This window comes from Podarcis filfolensis, assembly GCF_964270895.1.
Source record: "Podarcis filfolensis genome assembly, chromosome: 13".
Lineage (NCBI taxonomy): Eukaryota > Metazoa > Chordata > Lepidosauria > Squamata > Lacertidae > Podarcis > Podarcis filfolensis.
In genome coordinates this window covers 30,571,588-30,592,745 of record NC_139615.1, presented here as the reverse complement: position 1 = coordinate 30,592,745, position 21,158 = coordinate 30,571,588, and the positions used below count along the sequence as shown (strand labels likewise).

The following is a 21,158-nucleotide window of genomic DNA, read 5'->3' as shown; positions in this document are numbered from 1 at the left end:
TATGTAAAATACGTATCGCGATGCTTTGTATATTACAGGTTGAAGGAAAGGGGTTTTCCTCTCAGAAGGATAAGTTTAAGAGGACTGCTAATAGCTTTGAAATGATCAGGTGAAAAAATTGTTGAAATGGGGTACTTTTATGTGGCAGGGCTCGGAGCCTCCACAGGTTGACTGCAGCTCCCGTCTCACTCAAACAGGCAATAATAGCTTGGGGCTGATGGGAGTTGGGCGTTCCAAGAACCAGGTTTGTTTAATTAATGGGATCATCATTATTACTGTCTTGAATTAAATGAATGCGTGTTTTGTTACAATAAAACTTATAAAATCTAAGAAAGTCACAGGAAAAGATGCTTGCAGAAAGTGACAACCCTCTTGCATTTTGGGATGGCTCTGAACTTGTGTTGAGTGACCTAGAATTCCTTTTTTTAAAAAAAAGTTACCTGCAAAGGACAAAATGCCTCAGAATACATGCCAAATGCTGCTTCTCATGAAAAGAACCAAACGTTGATTCTTTTGTACAATGCTGCCCAGAAGTGAAGCCTTCGAAGAATGCCTCTCACCTTTACAAATACACATATATTGAACCACTCCTACCTGGCTCTTAAAAGTACAAATATACAGTGAATGAAAGAATGCCTTCAGTCAGACTAGATACAGGACTGCAAAACTACAAACACATAAGGACTTCTTTGTGGAAACTGACTTCCTGGATCTACTGGCTTTCCTAGAGAAAAAAAGGGAGTAAAAATGAGACATAACAGTTTAGCTGAGATTTTGGCTCTTAGTTCTGGAAACTGATCAAGATTTGGGGGCAGGTGGCAACACTATTCAGGAAGGCAAATGAAGAAGTTTCAGGTCTTTTGCAGCCATAGTACCAGAGATCATTTTAATAAGAGATCAAGGCTGCTGAGCCTTCAGAGCATATGCTCTTTTACTGACCTCAATGGAGCATAAGATTTAATAGGGTGTGAACGCCACCCCATGTTTTTGACCTATTACATACTGGAGGTAGGCCTGCCTTCCCAATGCAAGGTCATATTAACCAACCTGGGTGTTTAGTTCTGGAAACAGTCTATACTGTACATCTATATTTGAATTCTGTTGTACCATCAAAAACTAGTTTTGGAGACCTGACTGATAAGTCGCAGATCTATTTTAATTTGTAAACAATATTTTTCTTTCTTTGAAACACCCTCTCCCCCCGCAAACACTTGATGCAACCAATTCCAAGGGGAGGAGGATTCCATTCCTAACATCAAAAACTTCACTCAGCATTATGTAAAGATTCTTTACCAGGCAAATGGACCTTTTACTTCCCTTACAGAAATGGCACTACTGTTTTCTTTACAGAAGCTTTCTCCTGGACAATTTGGATGCGCACAAACATTCCATGATGTCACAGCAGCTCAGTCCACAACTCAAGGGCACCTGCAGGCAACAAGCCATGTTTCGCCCACCCACACAGTAGTCCCTTGTTTCCTTTTCCAGATACAGAATCATTCTTGGAAGAATATTTGTGATCCAAGGATCAAGAACTACAATACTTGAAAATCTAAGAATATTAGCAGTGTAAGCCCAACAATTGAGAGTGTAATGATGTGAATTCATCCAAGCAAATTGTAAAATGTCCTCCAAATTTTCAGAGTAAAGAGTTATCTTACTTCCAGATAAGTTTAGTGGAGATTTCAGACATTAACGTGGCTGATTTATACAAAGACAGAAGCTGCTTTTCTGGTCAGTATCTGATTTATAAAAAATTTATTTTTCAAATCATACACAACTGGAGCTTTGCATTGAAGAGACTGACAGACTCCTCCCCTTAAATACCAATATGAGTTAAGACAAAATTGCCTCAGGCACTAGATCAGAAACAAAATCTGTGGTCTCCCTTCTGCAGTTTTATTTAGTGGAATTACCAATATTTCATCTGCATGTGAATACATATTATTGCCCCCCTCCCCACATCACGTCCATCCTCCCCACCCCCCTGCATCTATACACCCACCAACATCATACTATAGGGTTATTAACAATGGCATCACGTTGCTCAAAAGAAGTGATAATTTTAATACAATTTTTCTTCAACAGGCTGAATTAGTGCATTATATCCAAAATGTAAATAGGAAAAAAAAATATTAATGCAGAGTTGGTATACCCAAAGCCCAATGCAAACTTAGGTGGGTGCAAGGCTAGTTGGTATATGTGATTAAAGAGATACTGATTGGTTATATGTTGAAAACAAGAATACAAAATACAGAAGAAAATCAGATCCCTTCCCCCCGCCCCCGCAACCCCTGGCAATACTCATAATTGTGATTTGGTCAAAACAAGGCTTAAAGGCCAGAAGTTCTTCCTCAATGTAGCATTACTGCTACCGTTTCATTTAGTGGTTACCTGTGTGTTTCGTTACAGTACTTGCTTTTTATAAGAGCAAGTCTGTACCGTATCTAAACCAGGCTCCTGGCCAAGGAACCCTGGGAGTTGTCGTTCTGCCAGCATACAACTCTCAGCGCCTTCCCCGGCCTACGGCAACCACATTTTCTTTAGGGTTAAGCCCTACCGGTGGAAGTGGCTTAGAATCACCAAGCAGGTGTTCCAAAAGTCACTTCTGGTTGAAGTAAGGCAGGCCTTCCTTCCAAGCGGCTGCGAGCAAATACGAGGCTGTAAGAACCCTTCAGAAAAAGAAAAGGAAAAGGAAAGGCAGAGATAGGAGAGGCCAAAGCTCTGGAAATGCACATCACCTACCCATTAAGAGTGGTCGAAGAGGTGTGCCATAGTTCCTTTGTGTGTTTTTGCTCTTTTTATTAAAAAAAGGTGACTAAGACTTTTTTTAAAAAAGATGAATTCATCATTTGTACAGAAGAGGGGGCAGGTGGTTCTTGCTCCCTCCATTCTGCAACCAGAGGGAAAGAGAGGGGAGGAGACACAGCAGCAAAAAAGGGGGGGATTGGGAAGAGGTGGGAAGAAGAGGGATCCTGGCAGCTGTTCTTCCGTAAGTGCGATTGGTTCAGGCGCATTCCAGTTGGGGTCGCCCAGAGGGGCAGGCAGTATGGCCCCTTCAGTTGCAACACGGTCCCTTGCTGGGTTGGCTACTCTCCTGGAGGTCGACACCTCGGTTCCTGCCTGCTGTTCCCGTTGGGCACTGCGGTTCGTTTTTGGGGAGCTTCTTGGCTGAGGAGGGGAAAAGGAAGAGGCACATCCAAGTGAACTGGTTTGTAAGATTCACCCTGTGGCGGGAGCAGGGGATTAAGATCATGTCCGTCCCAGCTCCTGGAAGCTAGCATCCTCTCAATTTCCTGCTGCTTTCAAAGGGGTGACTGGCACCGCAATATTCAGCTGGTCAGTCAAGATGGGTATATTCAGCTTCTCTGTCTCTAGACTCTCGTGCCTTTCTGCTCCACACACCCCTTGCCCCCAGCTGCCTTGCTTAACCACCTCCTCCTGCCCACCTCTCTGGCCTCTCTACCCTACTTCTTTCTCTTGTCTCCCCCCCACCCTCATTTCTCAACACACTACTCACTCTGTAGGCCCTTATTTCAGCTCCCCTCCCTTGGGACCTCATTCCACCCGATCTTCCAGAGCCTGCATTTCTCCTACCCAGCACTTTTGGCAACAGAGAGGTCAAATACCACCTTGGACATAAAGCTCACTGGGTGACCTTGGGCCAGTCACTGCCTCTCAGCCTAACCTACCTCACAGGCTTGTTGTGAGGATTAAATGACCGGGGGTGGGGGAAGAATCATGCACACCACCTTGAGCTCCTTGGAGAAAAAGGTGGGATAGAAACCGAATGAATGAATGAATCCCCACATGGCCTTTCCTGGATCTAGTCCTGCAAGTTTCCTCAAGTCTGAACTGGCCAATTCTGCAGCGAACTGCACCCCAAGCTGTTCAGGAACCCAAGATTGTGATGTGTATGTGTGTGTCTGTTTATTTATTTAACATCACTTTGTCCCCAATATATGTCAGTGTGGAGGGTGACTCGCCACCCTGCGTCTCCCCACCACTTTACTAACCTATCGCCATGAAGGTCTCATTCACATTCATTGCCGTCTTTGCGGATGTCTCCATAAACAGCAAGCTGTTGTCATCTGCATAGGACTGGGCTTCCTGCAAGGGAATGTGTCGAGCCAAATCAGAATCTGTGCAGAGACATGCACTCAGCCAACCTTTTGGTGGCCTGATCTGGTGCTTCCTAGAACCACAACTCAGTAACAGAAAGGAAGGGACATGTCAGAAGTGCTACCCTTTATAACCAGTATAAACACTGCCTTCAACCTCTGTTCACCAAACACCTATAAACAGAGAGATGGTAAAGAGAAGACAGCTAAACTCATCGGTGAATGGGTAGCCACCACAGCTGCATAGCAGTCTCCAGGCTTTCCAGTTCAGTTCAATACTGCTGTCAGCACCTTGCACCCTCACTTAGTTCTGGCCACCACATTGCGTTTCGCTCCCAGGACGGAAAAGATGACGTGGATTCCAAACTAGTGCGGACAAGAGGCTTGTGGAAGACTGCTCAGCGTGAGAAAAGAGCTATGATTGGAGCAGGCCTAGCAAGGGGCGTCATGTTCGTTGGGTGTCCCAGCTGTGCTTGAAAAACAGAATTCGCTAATGGAGGAATGATGACAGCCTTGGCCACTGCCAGCATCATCCCGGGGGGTGGCACAGTGGAGACACTCCAGTCTCCCAGGACGGCATGACTCAATGGTAACTGAACCTGGCATGACAGCTGTGGGGCAGCCACTGATGCCTCCAAGAAGCGAGTGCCTCCCCACCGCCACACACACGCTTAAGATCTACTCATGAGGCCCTTTCTCCAGAACCCCATAATACAGTGGTACCTCGGGTTAAGAACTTAATTGGTTCTGGAGGTCCGTTCTTAACATGAAACTGTTCTTAAACTGAAGCACCACTTTAGCTAATGGGGCCTCCCGCTGCCGCTGTGGCGCAATTTCTGTTCTCATCCTGAAGCAAAGTTCTTAACCCGAGGTACTATTTCTGGGTTAGTGGAGTCTGTAACCTGAAGCGTCTGTAACCTGAGGTACCACTGTATTGGAGAACTACTACTCTCTACCAGGATCTTTTCTGTCGCCGCCCCAATACTTCTGGATCCCCCTTCCAAAGGAGATTATAACAGCCCCCTCTCTGCTTTATGCAGTCAAGTAAACCTGGCTGTTTCAGTTGGTCTTTGAGAATTAACTACTACTCTGCCCTGTTTTATACTGATGATAGCACTGTCTTCAGTTTGATTGGTTTTACCTTGTGGGCTTATAGCCAAATAAAGTATTATCTATCTATCTACTGTCTTCAGTTCACATTTTGGTTTTTCCAATTGTTGCCTCTACTGTAACACACTATGGAACTTGACTGAATGACTGTCTAATATGATACCATCTGCCCTGTGGGAAGAACATATGATGCTGGTTCTTGTTTGAGTGGGGCTGGTTGTTTTGGGGGGTATCTGTTGTGTTTTACAAGTGTCATTAGCCACTTTAGCGGAAAAAAACAGGAATTTAACTTACTTAATAAACAAGTATCAGGTATCAGCATGGGGGTTCATGAGGTGTGAGTTCCGCCATTTTGAATCAAGACGGTGGACAGAAATGTGACTTTGGCATGACTTTGCCCCCCCTCAAGTTGATTCAGGGCCAGGTCATGTTGAATCCCTGGGTTGGTGTGTGTGTGTGCGTGAAGCCCTGAAATTCACTAATTAAACTATCAATTTAAAAATCACAATATTTATTGATTTCTTTAAATTCCCATGCCCTGCCAAGCACTTCCCACTAGTTACATATATATTAGATGAGTAGGAGAGGAAAGCTGTTTGCCTAGCCATGTTAGCAAGTTCATGACAGCAGCTTCCTGCAGTCACAGGACGACAAGGAGGTTTACTTCCCAAGGCAATGAACGCCACTCACCTGGAAATCAACAGCTCGCTTGCTGGCCAAGTCAGCCTTGTTCCCTGCCAGGGCAATGACTATGTTAGAGCTGGCTTGCCGCTGCAGTTCCTTCACCCAGTTCTTGGCTCGTACAAAGGTGTCCTACAAGAGGGAAACAGGCAAGGAAAGAGGGAAGTCAGCTCAGCAGTCAGTTCAGTGCAAGAAGAATACCAGTTCTTTCTAACTGGAATGCAAACACACTCTTCCTAACAAGCAGAAAACATGTTCACTGGCCTGTCACTTCCATCTTAGTTTTGCATATCCAAGGCTGGGCAAAGATTGACAGCGGCAGAGGAAAAATTGCTAGCAAAAATGACATTTTTCTAACATTCAGAGTTATGGGTGCTGCTGGATTTTACATGTAAATGAGTGCATTGGACAGGTTTATGTTTAACAAACATTGCATGGGGACATTAAACTGCTGTATTAAGACCAGACTTCAAAATTCCTCAACGTCCAATTTAAATACCAAGATTTTAAAATGTTAGGATTTGGCTAAGGTTCAGGAGCTCACAGAATTGTGTATTTTGGGGCTATCGTCACATGCCTTAGTATATGGAAATGAAATGAAATTGACACAAGAACAGTAAGCACGGAAGTGTTCCAACAGAAGGCAGTAGTAGAGTCCGTTGTACTACTAAAGGCTGCAGGCGAAAGCTTCTAGCTTCCCCCTTTCCCCAACATGCTACTTTTCCAGATGCAGAGATTATTATTTTTTATGGAAGAATGTTGCATCATGGAGACGATGCCATCCAAAGTGGTGGAGCCCAGACAATAGATTTACAACCTCACTTACTAGACCCAACAGTAAATTCCAATTGCAACTAAGGTGTAAAGAGCCCAGCCTGTTTTCATACCACCAAGGAAAACCAAGCATTTTTAGTCTTAAAGCAAGCCCAAGGGGCTTGGTTCTCCTTGAAAGTCATACCCTGGGCCATAAGGCATTCATCAGATGGATTCCTACACGTCCAGGACTTCAGGCATTCAAGATTATCGGAACAAGAGAAGAGGCCCTCTTGGGTCTAACCTGACAAGACAGAGTCAAAAATCCTCACCATGTTGGTGATGTCATAGACAACAATGGCCGCTTGGGCACCCCGGTAATACATGGGTGCCAGACTGTGGTAGCGCTCCTGCCCAGCTGTATCCCAAATCTCAAACTTGACCGTTGTGTCATCTAGGCAAATGGTCTGTGTGAGGAAAGCCGCTGGGAAAAAAACATTAGATTAGTTACAGGAAGGTGCAAAAAATCTTGGATTGAACTCTGCACATGTTCCGATACATTTCCGAGATACTGTTGTTTTACTTGCACATTCAAGTACAAGTTTTACTTGTAATATTGGAGATGATTAATTTTTGCTATGATTGGTATTATGTTTTTGTCTCTTTATTGTATACTTGGAGATATTGTTGTTTATGGCTATTTAATTTAAATTCTGTTGTATTTTTTGTAATTATAGAAAACTTTTATTACCCCAACTTTCACCCAAAGAGCTCAAAGTAGTGTAAATAGTTCTCCTCCTCCTCATTTTATCATCGCGATAACCCCATGAGATGGGTTAGGCTTAAGAGTGAGCGACTAGCCGAAGGCCACTCGGTGGGCATCATGGTTGAGTGGGGATTTGAACTCAGGTCCTAGTCTGACATGCTAACCCATGGGTAGGCAAACTAAGGCCCGGGGGCCAGATCCAGCCCAATTGCCTTTTAAATCTGGCCTGCGGACAGTCCAGGAATCAGCGTGTTTTTACATGAGTAGAATGTTTCCTCTTATTTAAAATGCGTCTCTGGATTATTTGTGAAGCATTGTTGTAGTCCAAACCAAACATCTGAAGGGCCACAGATTAGCCCTGCTGCAGTATTAAGATACTATGGGACTTGGCTGCAAAAAGAGCAATGTTAGCCATTTGAAGCCGGGGGGGGGGGGATTTGTTAAATAGAAGCCCTCCTTTTATGCAGAGCTTGGACAGAAGATCAGTTCACACATCCCTTTGGCTTTTGTGCTGGAGTTAAGCTTCGGGCTGTTATGATCTGCACCAAGGGATGCACGCTAAGTTCAACCAGGAAGGGCACAGGACAACTGCCCTCACATTTGTGCAACTACCCTCTTCTTCTAGATGCCAGGTTCAGAACCCAAAATGCTTTCTGGAAGAAGTGCAAAGCTTTCTGTTTTCGGAATGGCATTTGACAGCTGGGGTAAAGCCAAGTGTGGGTTACCTAGCAGAGAATTTTGTTGTGGCACCTGCATACTCCTGTTTGTTCTTACCCATCCCAAGCCTGCAAAACAGAATATAAACTAAAGAACGTTAAGGTGAACCAGGTCTTCTATCTGTATGCAAGTAGGCTCCACCTGTCCATACCTTCTGCAGCATGAAGTGGAGTGGGTCAACAAAGCACCCCCCCCACACACACAAGGCAGAGGTCAGGTCAGTCCACACTGAGTCCTATGCCCCACAGCGTATATACAACATGTACCTGGCAGGCTGTGGGCAAACCAGCTCCTAAGCAGCCACTGCTCTATTTAGATGAAACCAAATAGGACTTGACATCACTGACTCCAACCAAGCCAGAAGTCCCCACTTTGCAAAAATTGCGCCAGAACTGCCAAGGTCGATCTTGACAGAGGGGCATTGTAAGAGGTGAAGCAAGAACTTCAGGCGTCAGGCTGGCTAATCTGCTCAGGGCAGAGAAGACGCTTCTTCCAAACTGACATTTTTGCAAGGATAGACAAATGCGCAGCCTTCTCTTCCTTTTGCCGTTTCGTCTGCAAGTTTCAGCCAGAAGTGGCATCGTGGCTCTAAAAAAAAGTCTAGAAGGAACTGTTGAAACAGATTAACCCCCGTTGCCCCCTACAGACAACTACATCCTTCTGCCAAGTTGCCTCTGTTTGAAAATATTGCTGGGTAGGAGAACACTGTCAGAAGAGCAGTGAGAATTAGCAATGGCAGACGAGCTACTTTAGCGAAAGCTTGCTCTCTGCTGCCAACTTCCCCCGGTAGTTTAAACCAGGCTTTTAGTGTTGCAGCCCCAGCTCTCTGGAACAAATTACCAGCTGAAACCAGACAAGCAGCTAATGAAAACATTTTTGTTTAGGAAGGCTTTCCCTGTCATTTAAGGAAGATTAATTATACATCTGATTAAATCGTATTGTTGTTTCAGAGTATAAATGGTTTTATTGTTTTAGAGCTCGCCAAAGTGATTTTATTAGTCTTGGAGCTTGTGCTTTATTCCGTTTTGTACAATGTAGGTCTATAAATCTGTTTAGTCATTATAATAGTTTACAGCTGTAAGTGACTGTTGAGATATGTAGGGAATACATAATGTCCTAGGTGGGAAAAACAGGGCCGACAAACAGGCCTGGCTAGTGCTTCACTTTGAAATGGAATGGGCGCCTTGTTAGGCTCACTGAGAATTCTTTGCACCATATCAGTGTGGAAAGAGCTCCCTAATCACAAAAAGTTTGCAAGCGGGGGGGGGGGGAGGGGGGTCCTGCAAAGGCCCAAGACTCTTCTGTAACTTAACCCACAGCTGGAGTCCACCAATACTCACCTCCAATTGTGCTCTCCTGGTACTCATGGAACTGTCCTTTCACAAAGCGCAAGACCAGGCTGGACTTCCCAACAGCTGACTCGCCCAGAAGAACCAATTTGAACTGACAGATCTTGTTCCCTGCAGCTGGCCCGTTTGGCCGTGCAGCTCCACTGCGGCCTGCCATGGCCTGTTCCAAGGGCACAGGCTCTGATGAGAAGGAGATGGGACTGTTGGCGAGGAACACAAATCTCCAACTGAAAGAAAGAGACATTTCAGTGGTGTGAAACCGGCTTTTGAGCTAGCACAGAGGTGGGGAAACCCGTGGCCCTCCGGGTATTCTTGAACTCCACATCCTGTCAGTCCCAGCTGGCACAGGTGTTCTGCCCCTGATCCAGCAGCTCAAATGTGGAACTGGAAGCTTCATTCTTGCCACAAGCTCTCCTGGGTGGTTTCAGGTGAACTGCTCCTCTGTCGTTCCAATGTACAGAGCATCTTACCTGAAGTGGCTTCTTAGTCCTTCTAATAAGCGCATGCACTGTATTGTTCGCCACTGTTTTACCATTACAACAGCATTAGTCTGCAGCATTAAAACTTCTAACGTGATTGGCTGGGTTGAGGGATGTTCCAGCCCAGTGGATAAAATATCAAGCTATAAATTAGGACGTCTCGATCTCACATCTAAGGAAGCCAGACTATCCTCCGCCAGGGCCAGGGCTTTTTCAGTGATGGCTCCGACCTGGTGGAATGCTCTGTCCCACGAGACTAGGGCCCTGCAGGACATGATCTCCTTCCGCAGGGCCTGTAAGACAAAGCTATTCTGCCTGGCCTTCAATTGGAATTATCCTAATCCTCTATTCGCTTTTCTCCTTTCCTCTTCTATGAAGAAACCCTTTCTGGGACCCCACATTTAAATTCTTCTCTGGTCTCCTTGCTGGCCCTAGTAGGACCAACTTGGCCAGTTAACCCTGGTGATCATTTGATGTCTACCGACGGGGTCCCCCCCCATGACCCCTGAATTTTTGAATTTTATTGATATTGATGCTGCATTTTATGTTGTATTTTATGCTGTTTTAAAGTCACATTTTAATCAATGTTTTATATTTGCTGTTAGCCACCCTGAGCCCGGTTTTTAAACCAGGATGTGTGGGATATAAAGAAAAATATTATTATTATTACTACTACTGCTACTACTACTATTATTATCTTCCATAACTCACTGGGTGGCCTTAGGAAAAGTTTATTCTTCGTGCCCACCGACAGGGGGACAATACTGATCCAATTTGCGGGGCTGTAGTAAGGATTATAACAAGGTATCTCTATGTTGAATAGATGTGTAATATGTATGTGACTAACTGTATGAGCATATAGCTCAGCTATTTGTGTACCCATATACAGTGGTACCTTGGGTTAAAAACTTAATTCGTTCTGGAGGTCCGTTCTTAACCTGAAACTGTTCTTAACCTGAAGCACCACTTTAGCTAATGGGGCCTCCCGCTGCCACCACCACGCCACCACCGCCGCGCAATTTCTGTTCTCATCCTGAAGCTAAGTTCTTAACCCGAGGTACTATTTCTGGGTTAGCAGAGTCTGTAACCTGAAGCTTCTGTAACCCAAGGTACCACTGTACTACATTTAGGCATCAAGGCTCAGTATGCGCAGAGCAAAAGAGACTGTGGAACTCATCTTACTTTTTTACTTAGGTAAAAAGTTACATTAGCTTTCCACACTACACTTCTCTGTGCCTCGAACTTTCTTTCTTTTTAAACATAATTTTTATTAAGCACTTTCTTTGGTTACAAAAGTAGGTGTGCTATCTCTTTTTTCAGGTCATAGTGTCTTTTTTACAGAGCAGTGACACTGGATGTGAGGCATTAAGTATTGAATGCAGTATAAGGTTGTTGGAGGAGAAAGTGGGAGAGGAGGTGGGGTGGTTAAACTTATATTCTTTTAGTTAGTGTATGCGTGGAGCTTTTGTGTCAGCATCACTTGGGTATGTTCTTTTTCTATTCATTTTTTGTTTTTCTTAGGCAGTGAGAGAGGTTTGGGTGGGGGGTGCAGGGCATGGTTGGTTGTCTTTAGCTGACCGCAGTGAGAATTCTTTGCTTGGATTGTGGGGGGCAGGGATCGGTGACACCTCAAACTTTTTCTGCCTAAGGATGCTAAATATTCAAACCAGCTGACCTTTAGACAAGGCACTCAGCATTTTACAATTTATACTGAGTACACTGAGCAGTAACTCAAAAGTGAAAGAAATGAGTTACTGTTAATCAGTAGTCCCTGATATATCCGGGAACAACCAACCCGACATTTATTGAGTTAAGCTATTGAAGCTAAATACTTCTTTTCTTGGCTGAATGTTTAAAGCAATAAGATGGGTCTATCAGGTTACTACGTGTACTGACTGCACACACTCTTATTTAGTGTTTGACTGTGGTGTGTGTGTGTTTTTACTAAATACTGCACAGGCTAACCCTGAATAAATATAAACAGAAATTGTTACTGGCAACTTCTCAGGTCACAACCAACAGCACAACAACCAGACCTTCCTCAGCCTGGATATGGATTGTGAGAAACCATGTAGCATCTTACAGACATACAAGAGTCTTCTTAAGGCACTGAGGTCTGGTGGATATGATCTAACTTCAATATGAATCACATATGTACTCCACTTCATTTTGCCCTAAACCTTTGCCAGAGAAAAGCCTCTGGTGCCTTGCTATAATACTAGCACAGGGCCCACCAATATGATGTTCATGGAAGGAGGGCTTGTGAATTAAAAGAATCTCAACGTTGCATCCGAAATAGGACACTTCTCCTGTGATCCTTGACCCTCAACCATGCTAGCTGGGGCTGATGGGAATTGGAGTCCAATGGTTTCCCCATCCCTCCCCTACAAAATCCCTATCGGTGACGGACTGGCGACCTGCAGCAGGGGTGGAGCACAGGTTTTGTTTTGGAAAGCCAAATGTAGCATCTGCTCTGCATTCAGAAGGCCGCAGATTCAATCCCTGGCATCTCCAGCTAGGGCTGGGAAGGCTTCCCTAGCTGAAACCCCAGAGACCTACTACCAGTTAGCATAGACAATACTGACCAAAGATATAAAGCAGTTTCCTGTGTTTCATCGCTATGACGGTGTCCTTAAACACAGCACTTTATTTCCATGAAACTGAATGCCCACCATTCACTTAAACAAGAGAAGAATTGCACTCAAGAGTGCAAAATTCACTTAAACAAGAGAAGAATTAAGCATGCTCCCATCTGCATAGTTTGCTTCTTGGCATGCTGGAGTGTAACAGAATGCTGGGAGCTAGCTACCCCACCCATCTGGCCATGTAGAACGGTAGACCTTTAAAGAGACATATCCATATATTCAGGAAAACGGTCAAAGCAATTACACTATACATCACCTTCCTGAACTGTGGCACAACTAACATTTAACAAGGATTTAGAGCACAGGGGAGAAAGATACTGCTGAACTACAACTTCCATCCTCTGTGGCCATTGGCCATACTTGCTGGGGTGATGGGAGTTGTAGTTCTGTAACATCTGGAGGGCCAAATGTTCTCAACGCCCAATAAAGAAGGGCAGGCACAGGAAAGAGGAAGGGTGCCTTAAGTTTCGGGGCAGCAAACATAACTTTTACAAGTAAGGCTTTTACATTCAAGCAATGCAGAATGTTCAGGCAACATTGTTCCTGCATACAGGCTTAAGAGAATCTGCAATAGAGAGGCAAGCAAGGGGTAGGGGTGGGGCAGGGTTGCAGTGATGACCAGGGATTGAGATAAAATGGTGGGAGTGGGGAGAAGCCAAATGGCAAAAGGTGGGGCAAGAAAGATAATAGGGAAATTGTTGCACAAAGGAGGAGCCTGTTCCCTTTAGTAACAATAATACGAACTTTCATTCACATATAATGCACCAGCATTTTTACAGGCTTCAAGAGGCAGACCAGTGTTATGATCCTTATATGTACTGCCAAACACCAAATGGACTCATCTAAGAGTCAAAATTTGAGTCACAGTCCACTTTCTTAATCACTACACAAACTTTGGAGAAGTCTTTCAGAGAATGTCAATCCATGCAATATAACGGTAGTAAGAAAAGGGATTTGCCGTAATAAAACTGTTGTTTATTATCATGTTGGTTTTGTCTGATGAGGAAAGTACTGTATCCGTTAAGTTCAGATGACATACAAAATTCACAAATTATTGACTCCCAAGATGGCTCCCTGAAAAAAGGCCCATTTTTATTACAATCCTTCAGGCTGATTGTTTTAAATGCAGCCTTTATTTACAGCAACTATGATCACAGATAGAATATGTATACTCATAGTCCAAAGCATATCAGGATACAGTAGGACAGAAAGGGTCTGAGAACCCTCTCTCTTAGAATCCACACCCTAGGTTAGAATGTCATAGCTTTAGGGATAGGATATCTTATACAGGAAATGTCACACCTGTTGAACTTCTGCCCGACAAAGCTGATAAACGTGCACTCATCCCCTTAAGAGGAAATTAACTGGCATCTCCAGTGAGCAGCGCACCAGTAAAGAGCTCCTCTGTCCAAACGCGCACATTCAGTATTTTTCGTGAACACCCAATCCTCTGGGAGCCTTGCATGCGAATTGTGACTACTCCCGCTCTTAGACTGCAAGCCTCACAGGCTCGCAAGGAGAACTGTTTCTGCTTATGGCGTTTCTACAAAGCGCAGTGCAGGGCGGAGCAAACAACAACCCTGCCGGGTCGGCCAGAGCGGTCCTCCTAGTCCAGCATCCTGTTTCCAAGAGCGGCACCCGGCATGCCTCCAGGAAGCCCGCAGGCGGGGCTCGAAGACAACAGGTGCTCGAGAGAGGTGCACTGCCCCTGGCCATGGAGGCTCCATCCTTGCTCGCCACGGCCGAGGCAGCCCCGCTATGGCCAGCAACGCCCATCTGCGAGGGAGGCGAAGCCGCGGGGCTCCTTCTCCGCAAGCAGGACAGCTTGTGCTTCCCCAAGGCCAGCCCAGGCCGGCCTCCTCCGGACCCGACCCCCATCACTCACCCGCTCCCGCCTGCGGGACCGCCGCCGCCGCCGCCACCAGTCCTCCCGCTGCTCGGTATCCCCCTTTACCCACCACTCCAAAAATCTCAAACGGCGCCACTTCCGCCCTCGGCTCCTTTCCAGCTTCTTCCGCTTCCGCTAAAGGCTCCTCCTGGCAGCGGGGGCGGGGTTTTTTTGCCTTTCTACTTCCGCTCTCCTTGTGACAGGCTGCTCCTTCCACCAATCGAGAGGGAAAAGAACCAAAAGAAAAAACAGCAGCTGCAGCCCCGCCTTCTATCCCGCCGTAACTGCGTTTCAGGCCACAGGGAGGGAGGATAAACGGGTGGGGTGATATCTTCCAAAGGGGCTTTTCTCTTTCCTTGTTTCTCTCCGTTAGTTAGCTCGGGGTTTATTTGTTTCATAAAAGTTACAAGCCGCTGGATTGTTTAAAGAACAAGAAAAAAAGCTATGTCAAAGGGGTTTGCGAAAGATAAAAACAGTAAAGTCCATTTAAAAACACAAGCCTATTTTTAAACATACAAAAGTTAACATGCTGAAACGGATTTTTAAAAATCACCTCGACTTCCCAAGGGGTTAGTGATAGAACCAGAAATTCAGCAGTAGTAACAATAGCTAAAGTCTCTGAGGGTCATGCATAGAAGGAGTAAACTTGCACAGGAGCGGGCTGCAAACGCCATGCTTATTTGAAGATATCCTCAGATTCTTTGAAGACGTCACTTTTAATTTCACGCACACATACCCTGGTGTTGGTTTTTGTTATTTTACTTGGGTAAATTGTTTCTATAATTAATCAAAATGTTATTTTCTTTAAAAATTCTGGCTCCCTTAGTGTAAACTTGCTCCCCTAGGAGGCAGTGATGGATGCCTATTCGGGTGGCTTTTAAAAAAGGATTGGACAAATTCGTGGAGGAGAGGGCTATCGGTGGCTTTCTAGCCATGATGGCTATGCTTCTGCCCTCCACAGCTGAAGACAGGGATGCTTCTGAATACCAGTTGCTGGAAACAATGGGAGAGGAGAGGGCTCTTGAGAAGTTCTGTTTTCTGGTTTCCCACAGGCATCTGGTTGACCACTGTGAGAACAGGATGCTGGACTAGATGGGCCATGGACCTCATCCAGCAGGGATTGTTGTTGTTTAGTCGTTTAGTCATGTCCGACTCTTCGTGACCCCATGGACCAGAGCACGCCAGGCACTCCTGTCTTCCACTGCCTCCTGCAGTTTGGTCAAACTCATGCTGGTAGCTTCGAGAACACTATCCAACCATCTCGTCCTCTGTCGTCCCCTTCTCCTTGTGCCCTCCATCTTTCCCAGCATCAGGGTCTTTTCCAGGGAGTCTTCTCTTCTCATGAGGTGGCCAAAGTATTGGAGCCTTAGCTTCACAATCTGTCCTTCCAGTGAGCACTCAGGGCTGATTTCCTTAAGAATGGATAGGTTTGATCTTCTTGCAGTCCATGGGACTCTCAAGAGTCTCCTCCACCAGCAGGGATACTCTTGTTCTTTTCTGTGTGCTGAGATCCTACGGCACAGGGCACAACTAATCTTTCCCCCTTCCTTCCGTTTGTATGTTGCAAGTGCCTGGAAAGCCTATGGTGGGTTCTTTCCTATTCAAATGGAAGCAGAAAGTGACAGTGCTATGCATGTCTCCCTTTCTTCCCAGGCTGGTGAGTACTTTCAGTGCATTCCTTTCGTACATACACAAGTGAACCAACATTTTCAGGACAACCCTCGCCCTTTAAACTAGACTGCTGTTCTCAGGTGTGGAGGATGCTGTCTGCTGGCCATACCCACACCATACATAGAAAGCACATGGCTTCCCTCAAAGAATCCTGGGAACTCCAGTTTGTTCAGGGATCTGGGAATTGTAGCTTTGTGAGAGGTAACCAACATTTTCCAGGGTTCTGCGGTGGGGAACGCATGTGCTTTTAAATATATGGTGTGGAAGTGACCGAGTTAAGCGTCAGCTATCACACTGCTCAACTTCTGTACAACTCAACAGAGCGTCATCTAGTCCTTTTGCCTCAGCAGTGAAATGACTTGTGCTTGCCTTGTTCCTAATATACTGCCAATGAAGCAGGTTATCAAAAAATAGATTAATGGGGGAGGGCAGTGCTCACTTGGGTTTACATCACCCACGAAAAAGGATTATTAGTAAGCGTTTACAGAGCCCTCATGGGTGCTAGGTTGTAACCGACCAGTAGAGGACGCTTCAGGCCAAGGAAAGGCAGACAGGCAAACACATTTCCCTCTCTATTATATCCAAACTAGGAGGTGCTGAGGCTTTAGCCAGCTTGCCCTACCTTCTGATCTAGAAGCTCTCTCTCTCCCCCCCCCGCCCCGCCCCTTTCCAAGGATATAGTGACTACCTGCTGGGAGGTGAAAGGTCCATTGCACATAATCAGAGGCATGATTTCCTCTTGATTCAAAAAAAAAACCAAAAGCATACAGACACACAAGGAGAGTAAATATTATAAATTAATGCAAGATAATTAACTTATGTGTATGGTACAACCTATTTCATATAGTTTTTGTTCTTTTCCAGGTTGTTGTTTTTAAAAAAGATGTAAATATAACTTTGGACCTTTCTCTCTTTTCTAAGGAAAGAAGGAGCTGGTTTTTGCAAACAAACAAACAAACAAACAAACAAACAAACGTGTGTTTACATCCAGTTTATCATCCCTTTGGAAAACTGCTGGTGGGTTGGGTCATAGCAAGCTGTTGTCGTCACCTAACTGCGCAAAGTCCATTCTCTGGGGTAGGTGATGAAATGCCCCTTCAGGTCTTATTAGGAAATAAAGCAGGGCAGCGTTGTCAAGGTGGAGGCAGCTGTGCTGCTGGTTGCTAGGAGACATGGGCCCTATCATGACAACAGGACCGAATCCCAGGGAAGAGGTAATCAAGGGGCCTGGCATGAGGGACATGGGGAAGGAAGGCTGCAGTGGGACATTTGCCCTGCCACCCCACCCTCACTTCCGACCCAGTCTCTATGCAACGCAGTAGTGACCACCAAAGCAGTGGCAACAGTTGCCGTAGCAACAAACCTGCAATCCAAGATGCTCAGCTAGGCAGGGTTACAATGGTACCTACTCAAACAAGGAAGAAAGAGGGATGATTGCAGAGATGTTGGGAGTTTCTGTTTAGCAGATGCTGGTAGTTCCTCCTTCAAAATAGTTGAAGCCAGGATTTATATCTTGTGATATCCCTGTGTGATGTCATATATAAACCCTCAGAACTGAGACAAAATCAGCTAAGAGTCTGCCATGCACAAGAGTCTGCAAAAGAATAGCCTGCCACCCTTCAGATCATCAGTCTGCAGGTCAGAGAGGTGGAATCTCTTTTCAGTGTCCTGGAAAAGAAGTGGCTCTGTGCATATGCAGAATACACCATCTTCAGTGAGAGCACACACACTTACTGAAAAGCGGACAGAGGGTTATTTCCTTTGCTAGGAAATGATCACAGAAAACTTACTCCCTGACATCTAGGATTTAGCAGGCAGGACATCACATGCGCACCGTCACTGTCATTTCCCATGTTAGAACATTTGCAATGACCAGTTATGTATTCCAAAGCACATTTCAGTTCCTCTTTCTGAAAATCAGCGCCCAGTTTCATACTGCCAGCTAGCTGGAGGTCTTAGCACAGCACATAAGGCTTCATGTGAAGGCATTTTGGATTGGTTCACAGAAATGGAGGCCAGACTAATTTATTGGTCCAGAGCAGGCCAGGCCTTACATTCTATGTAACATAGCAGTTGACATTTGCTCCATAGAACAACAGTGATGTGAAGACTTTTCTGAGGATGGCAATTGGTTTAAACATGCTGAACTCAAAAGGTACATTACGCCGTTAAGCAAACCCACTTGGAAATGAGTCCCATTGGAATCCAGGGGCTTATCTTCCAGATAAATGCAAGTTGAACTGAGATACTGCAGCAGAACAGATTGTTTTGAGGAACTGAGAAGAGATTGGGTGGAACAATGTGGAGGTTTTGTGTAGCTATGTCCTTGAAGTTTTATTCTGAAGAATACCACATCAGACCCTCCAAGTGTCCTTATTTTCCAGGGATAGTCCCAAATTTACAGAAGCTGCCCTGATTTGATTTCTGATTTGATCCCAGAATGTCCTGCTTTTCCTTAGGATGTCCCTATTTTCATCGGAGAAATGTTGGAGGGTATGGAGTTATGCAACCCCCAAGCCAAAGAGATAAGTAACTACACAACCTTTAGAAGACCTCTGAAGGCAGCCCTGTATAGGGAAGTTTTTAAATGTTTAATGTTTTTATATATATTGGAAGCTGCCCAGAGTGGCTGGGGCAACCCAGTCAGATGGGTGGGGTATAAATAATAAAATTTATTATTATTGAATAGGATACCCCTATTTTCATCAGAGAAATGTTGGAGGGTGTGCCATGTGCACTTACCTGGGAGTAAGTCCCACTGGGCCTAATGGGGCTTACTTCTGAGAAGACTCTCCAAGAGTGGGATTCTGCAAGAGGAGGGAGAAGATGGCACCGTTATCTTTTATTGTTTGTAAGCCACTTTGAGACCTACAGTGTGAAAAGTGGTTATGATTTTTAAATAAATACATCCAGACTTTCAGCTTTGTGATGCTAGAGAGAGTGGGACTTTCAGTTTGTTGACACCACTCTGTTGGGCTTCTATTGATTTGTGTGCCAAAGGTGTTTTTTAAAATTGATTCCCTGTTTTGCTAAAGTAAAGAAAGACTTCCTCAGCTTCCACCCGCTGCTTCCCTGTGGCACAATCCCAAGCAGTTCAAGAGTGTGTATTTGTGTGAGTGAATGAAGAATCCAGTTGGCCAGTGCCAATTGTGGGTGGGGAGCTTTTTCATGCCAAACCTTGGCTCATACATCAATGTACATCACTTCTTCTCTATATCAGACTGGCAGCTGACTGGGTGAGCCAATACTGCTGCAAAGCATTATGGGGTGAGGCTGAAGCACTATTCACTTCTCCACCCCCTACACAAAATTATCATTTACAAGAGAATGAATTTTGCAGCAGGAGCCTGTCCTACTCAAGCAAGCTCTGTGTGCATTTAAGAATCCTGGAGGATCAGGGTTTTTACCTTGTACTGAAGGCCTTCAAGGATTTCATAAAAAATAGCCTGTCACATTGTTAAGCTTTTGCTATTTGGCTGTACCTTGAAGCACTATACGGTATTTCCTGAGTGTTCAGAACATGCATTCTATTGTTGCAATCCTCGCAATAGCCTTAAGAGGTCACCAACAAGCTGCCCATGGACACCCACAGAGGCTTTCCCAAATGCCATAGGCCTCCATTCTTCCAACTGTCCACAAGCTGAAATAAGGTTTGAAAGAAGTATTCTTGTGGCTGATAGAATAGGCTGTGCTTGATCGTGGTGTATATGTGGTGTCCACCAGTTTCTCCAGTTTGCAAATGTGCCCAAGGGCCCCCAAATATTGGGGACCTATGCTTAAGGAAGATCAGTTTTATCAGTCCCATGTTGCAGATTAGGGAGAGGGTGCTAAGCATGAGCTGGACCATGGCCGTCTTCACCCAGGGGTGTGGGGCACCTGGGTGCAGAATTATGGGGGGTGCCAGGCGTCCGTTGCTGAAGCCGCCTAAGCTCTTAACTATCTACCTTAGGGATGTCCAACCAGTTCACCAGGATGCATCTCCCCCCCCCCCGTGGTGTCTCTCAAAGCTCAACAATTTTGACCTGCCCCCCAGCAGCACATATCCTAAAGACGGCCCTGCTGAAGACCATCTAGAGAGTTCAGAGTAGGCAGAAGGTAAGGATTAAACCACAACCTTCCTGACTCATAGCTCTCTTAGAGACTAGATTGCATCACTTCTGATAGCTTAAGTCAGCCTATCAATTTTTTTAAAAGGTGGTTTTAAAATTTTATTGTGTTTTTATTATTGTTTTTTTAAAAATGATTGGTTGCATTGAGTTAATTCATGGTAATTTGCATCAAGCGTGTGATGGGATGGTGAGCTGCTTGTGCGTAAAATCCTGATCCCTCAGAGTTTGGCTAAGTTCCCAAACCTCTGTCTGTGATGGAGCTCCTTAAGCATGGCTCCATCAATCGCTCGTTGAATCGGACAGTGGGCGTTTACGGAACTTCTTCCAGCATAAAAGCTCCTTGACGGAAACGCGTCTTCTGGACTCTCGGCGTGACAGTTTCCGCCGAGGAGTGGGTGTGCCTACGGGAGGTCCTGAAACCTCTCCACTGTTCCCGCTTGAAGTATCTCTGAGCTCTCCCTCCGACTCACTTTCCCTTGTAACTCCACTTCTCCCCCTGCTGGTCCCCTCCTCCGCTGAGTGGTCTCTCTCACCCTCCATGAGCCCTTTCACCTCCTTCGTCTCAGATGACAGTTCCCTGACATCCACCTCCCCTCTAGGGCCCCCTTCACCCCCTTCCCTCCCCTCCTCTGCGGGAGGCGAGGGAGCAAAACCCCTGAAGGAACCTCCCTCATCTTCCGAAGTTTCGAACACTTCCCTCCACCTTTTGCTGTTCCCGGTTTCCAAGTACTCCTCCTCCTCGGAGTCTGTACCCTCTTCCAACTCCGATTCCCTGAATCCCTCCACTTCCTCCTCATCGTCGGTGGTGCCAAAGTACTCCCTCCGGAACCTCGCTACTGGTTGAGGTTTCCTGGGGAACCTTTGGTGGA

At 45.5% G+C, this 21,158-nt stretch overlaps 1 protein-coding gene across 2 annotated transcripts; it reads right to left on the bottom strand.

The window, feature by feature from the left end:
- Window positions 1-1,727: 1,727 nt before the first annotated feature.
- RAB5C (RAB5C, member RAS oncogene family) lies at window positions 1,728-14,683 on the bottom strand. Of its 2 annotated transcripts, none has more exons than XM_083583621.1 (6): window positions 14,580-14,683; window positions 9,489-9,724; window positions 6,998-7,149; window positions 5,922-6,044; window positions 4,017-4,110; window positions 1,728-3,171 (listed from the first exon to the last, which is right to left on the bottom strand). In XM_083583621.1, exons 2-6 carry the CDS (start codon window positions 9,652-9,654, stop codon window positions 3,059-3,061), a joined length of 648 nt encoding a protein of 215 aa, XP_083439747.1. In that variant the 5' UTR covers window positions 9,655-9,724; window positions 14,580-14,683; the 3' UTR covers window positions 1,728-3,058. The 2 variants fall into 2 exon arrangements, with proteins under 2 accessions (XP_083439747.1, XP_083439746.1); XM_083583620.1 differs by having other exon boundaries at window positions 14,507-14,668.
- Between the last annotated feature and the right edge of the window lie 6,475 nt (window positions 14,684-21,158).

What these genes read in the sequence shown, in the direction of transcription:
- RAB5C (XM_083583621.1), bottom strand. Translation starts at nt 9,654, where the DNA reads ATGGCAGGCCGCAGTGGAGCTGCACGGCCAAACGGGCCAGCTGCAGGG. An exon ending in TCTATGACATCACCAACATG is followed by an intron (nt 6,045 to 6,997) that starts GTGAGGATTTTT and finishes TCCCTCTTGTAG; the next exon opens with GACACCTTTGTACGAGCCAA. An exon ending in TGAGACCTTCATGGCGATAG is followed by an intron (nt 3,172 to 4,016) that starts GTTAGTAAAGTG and finishes TCCCCTCCTCAG; the next exon opens with CCAAGAAGCTCCCCAAAAAC.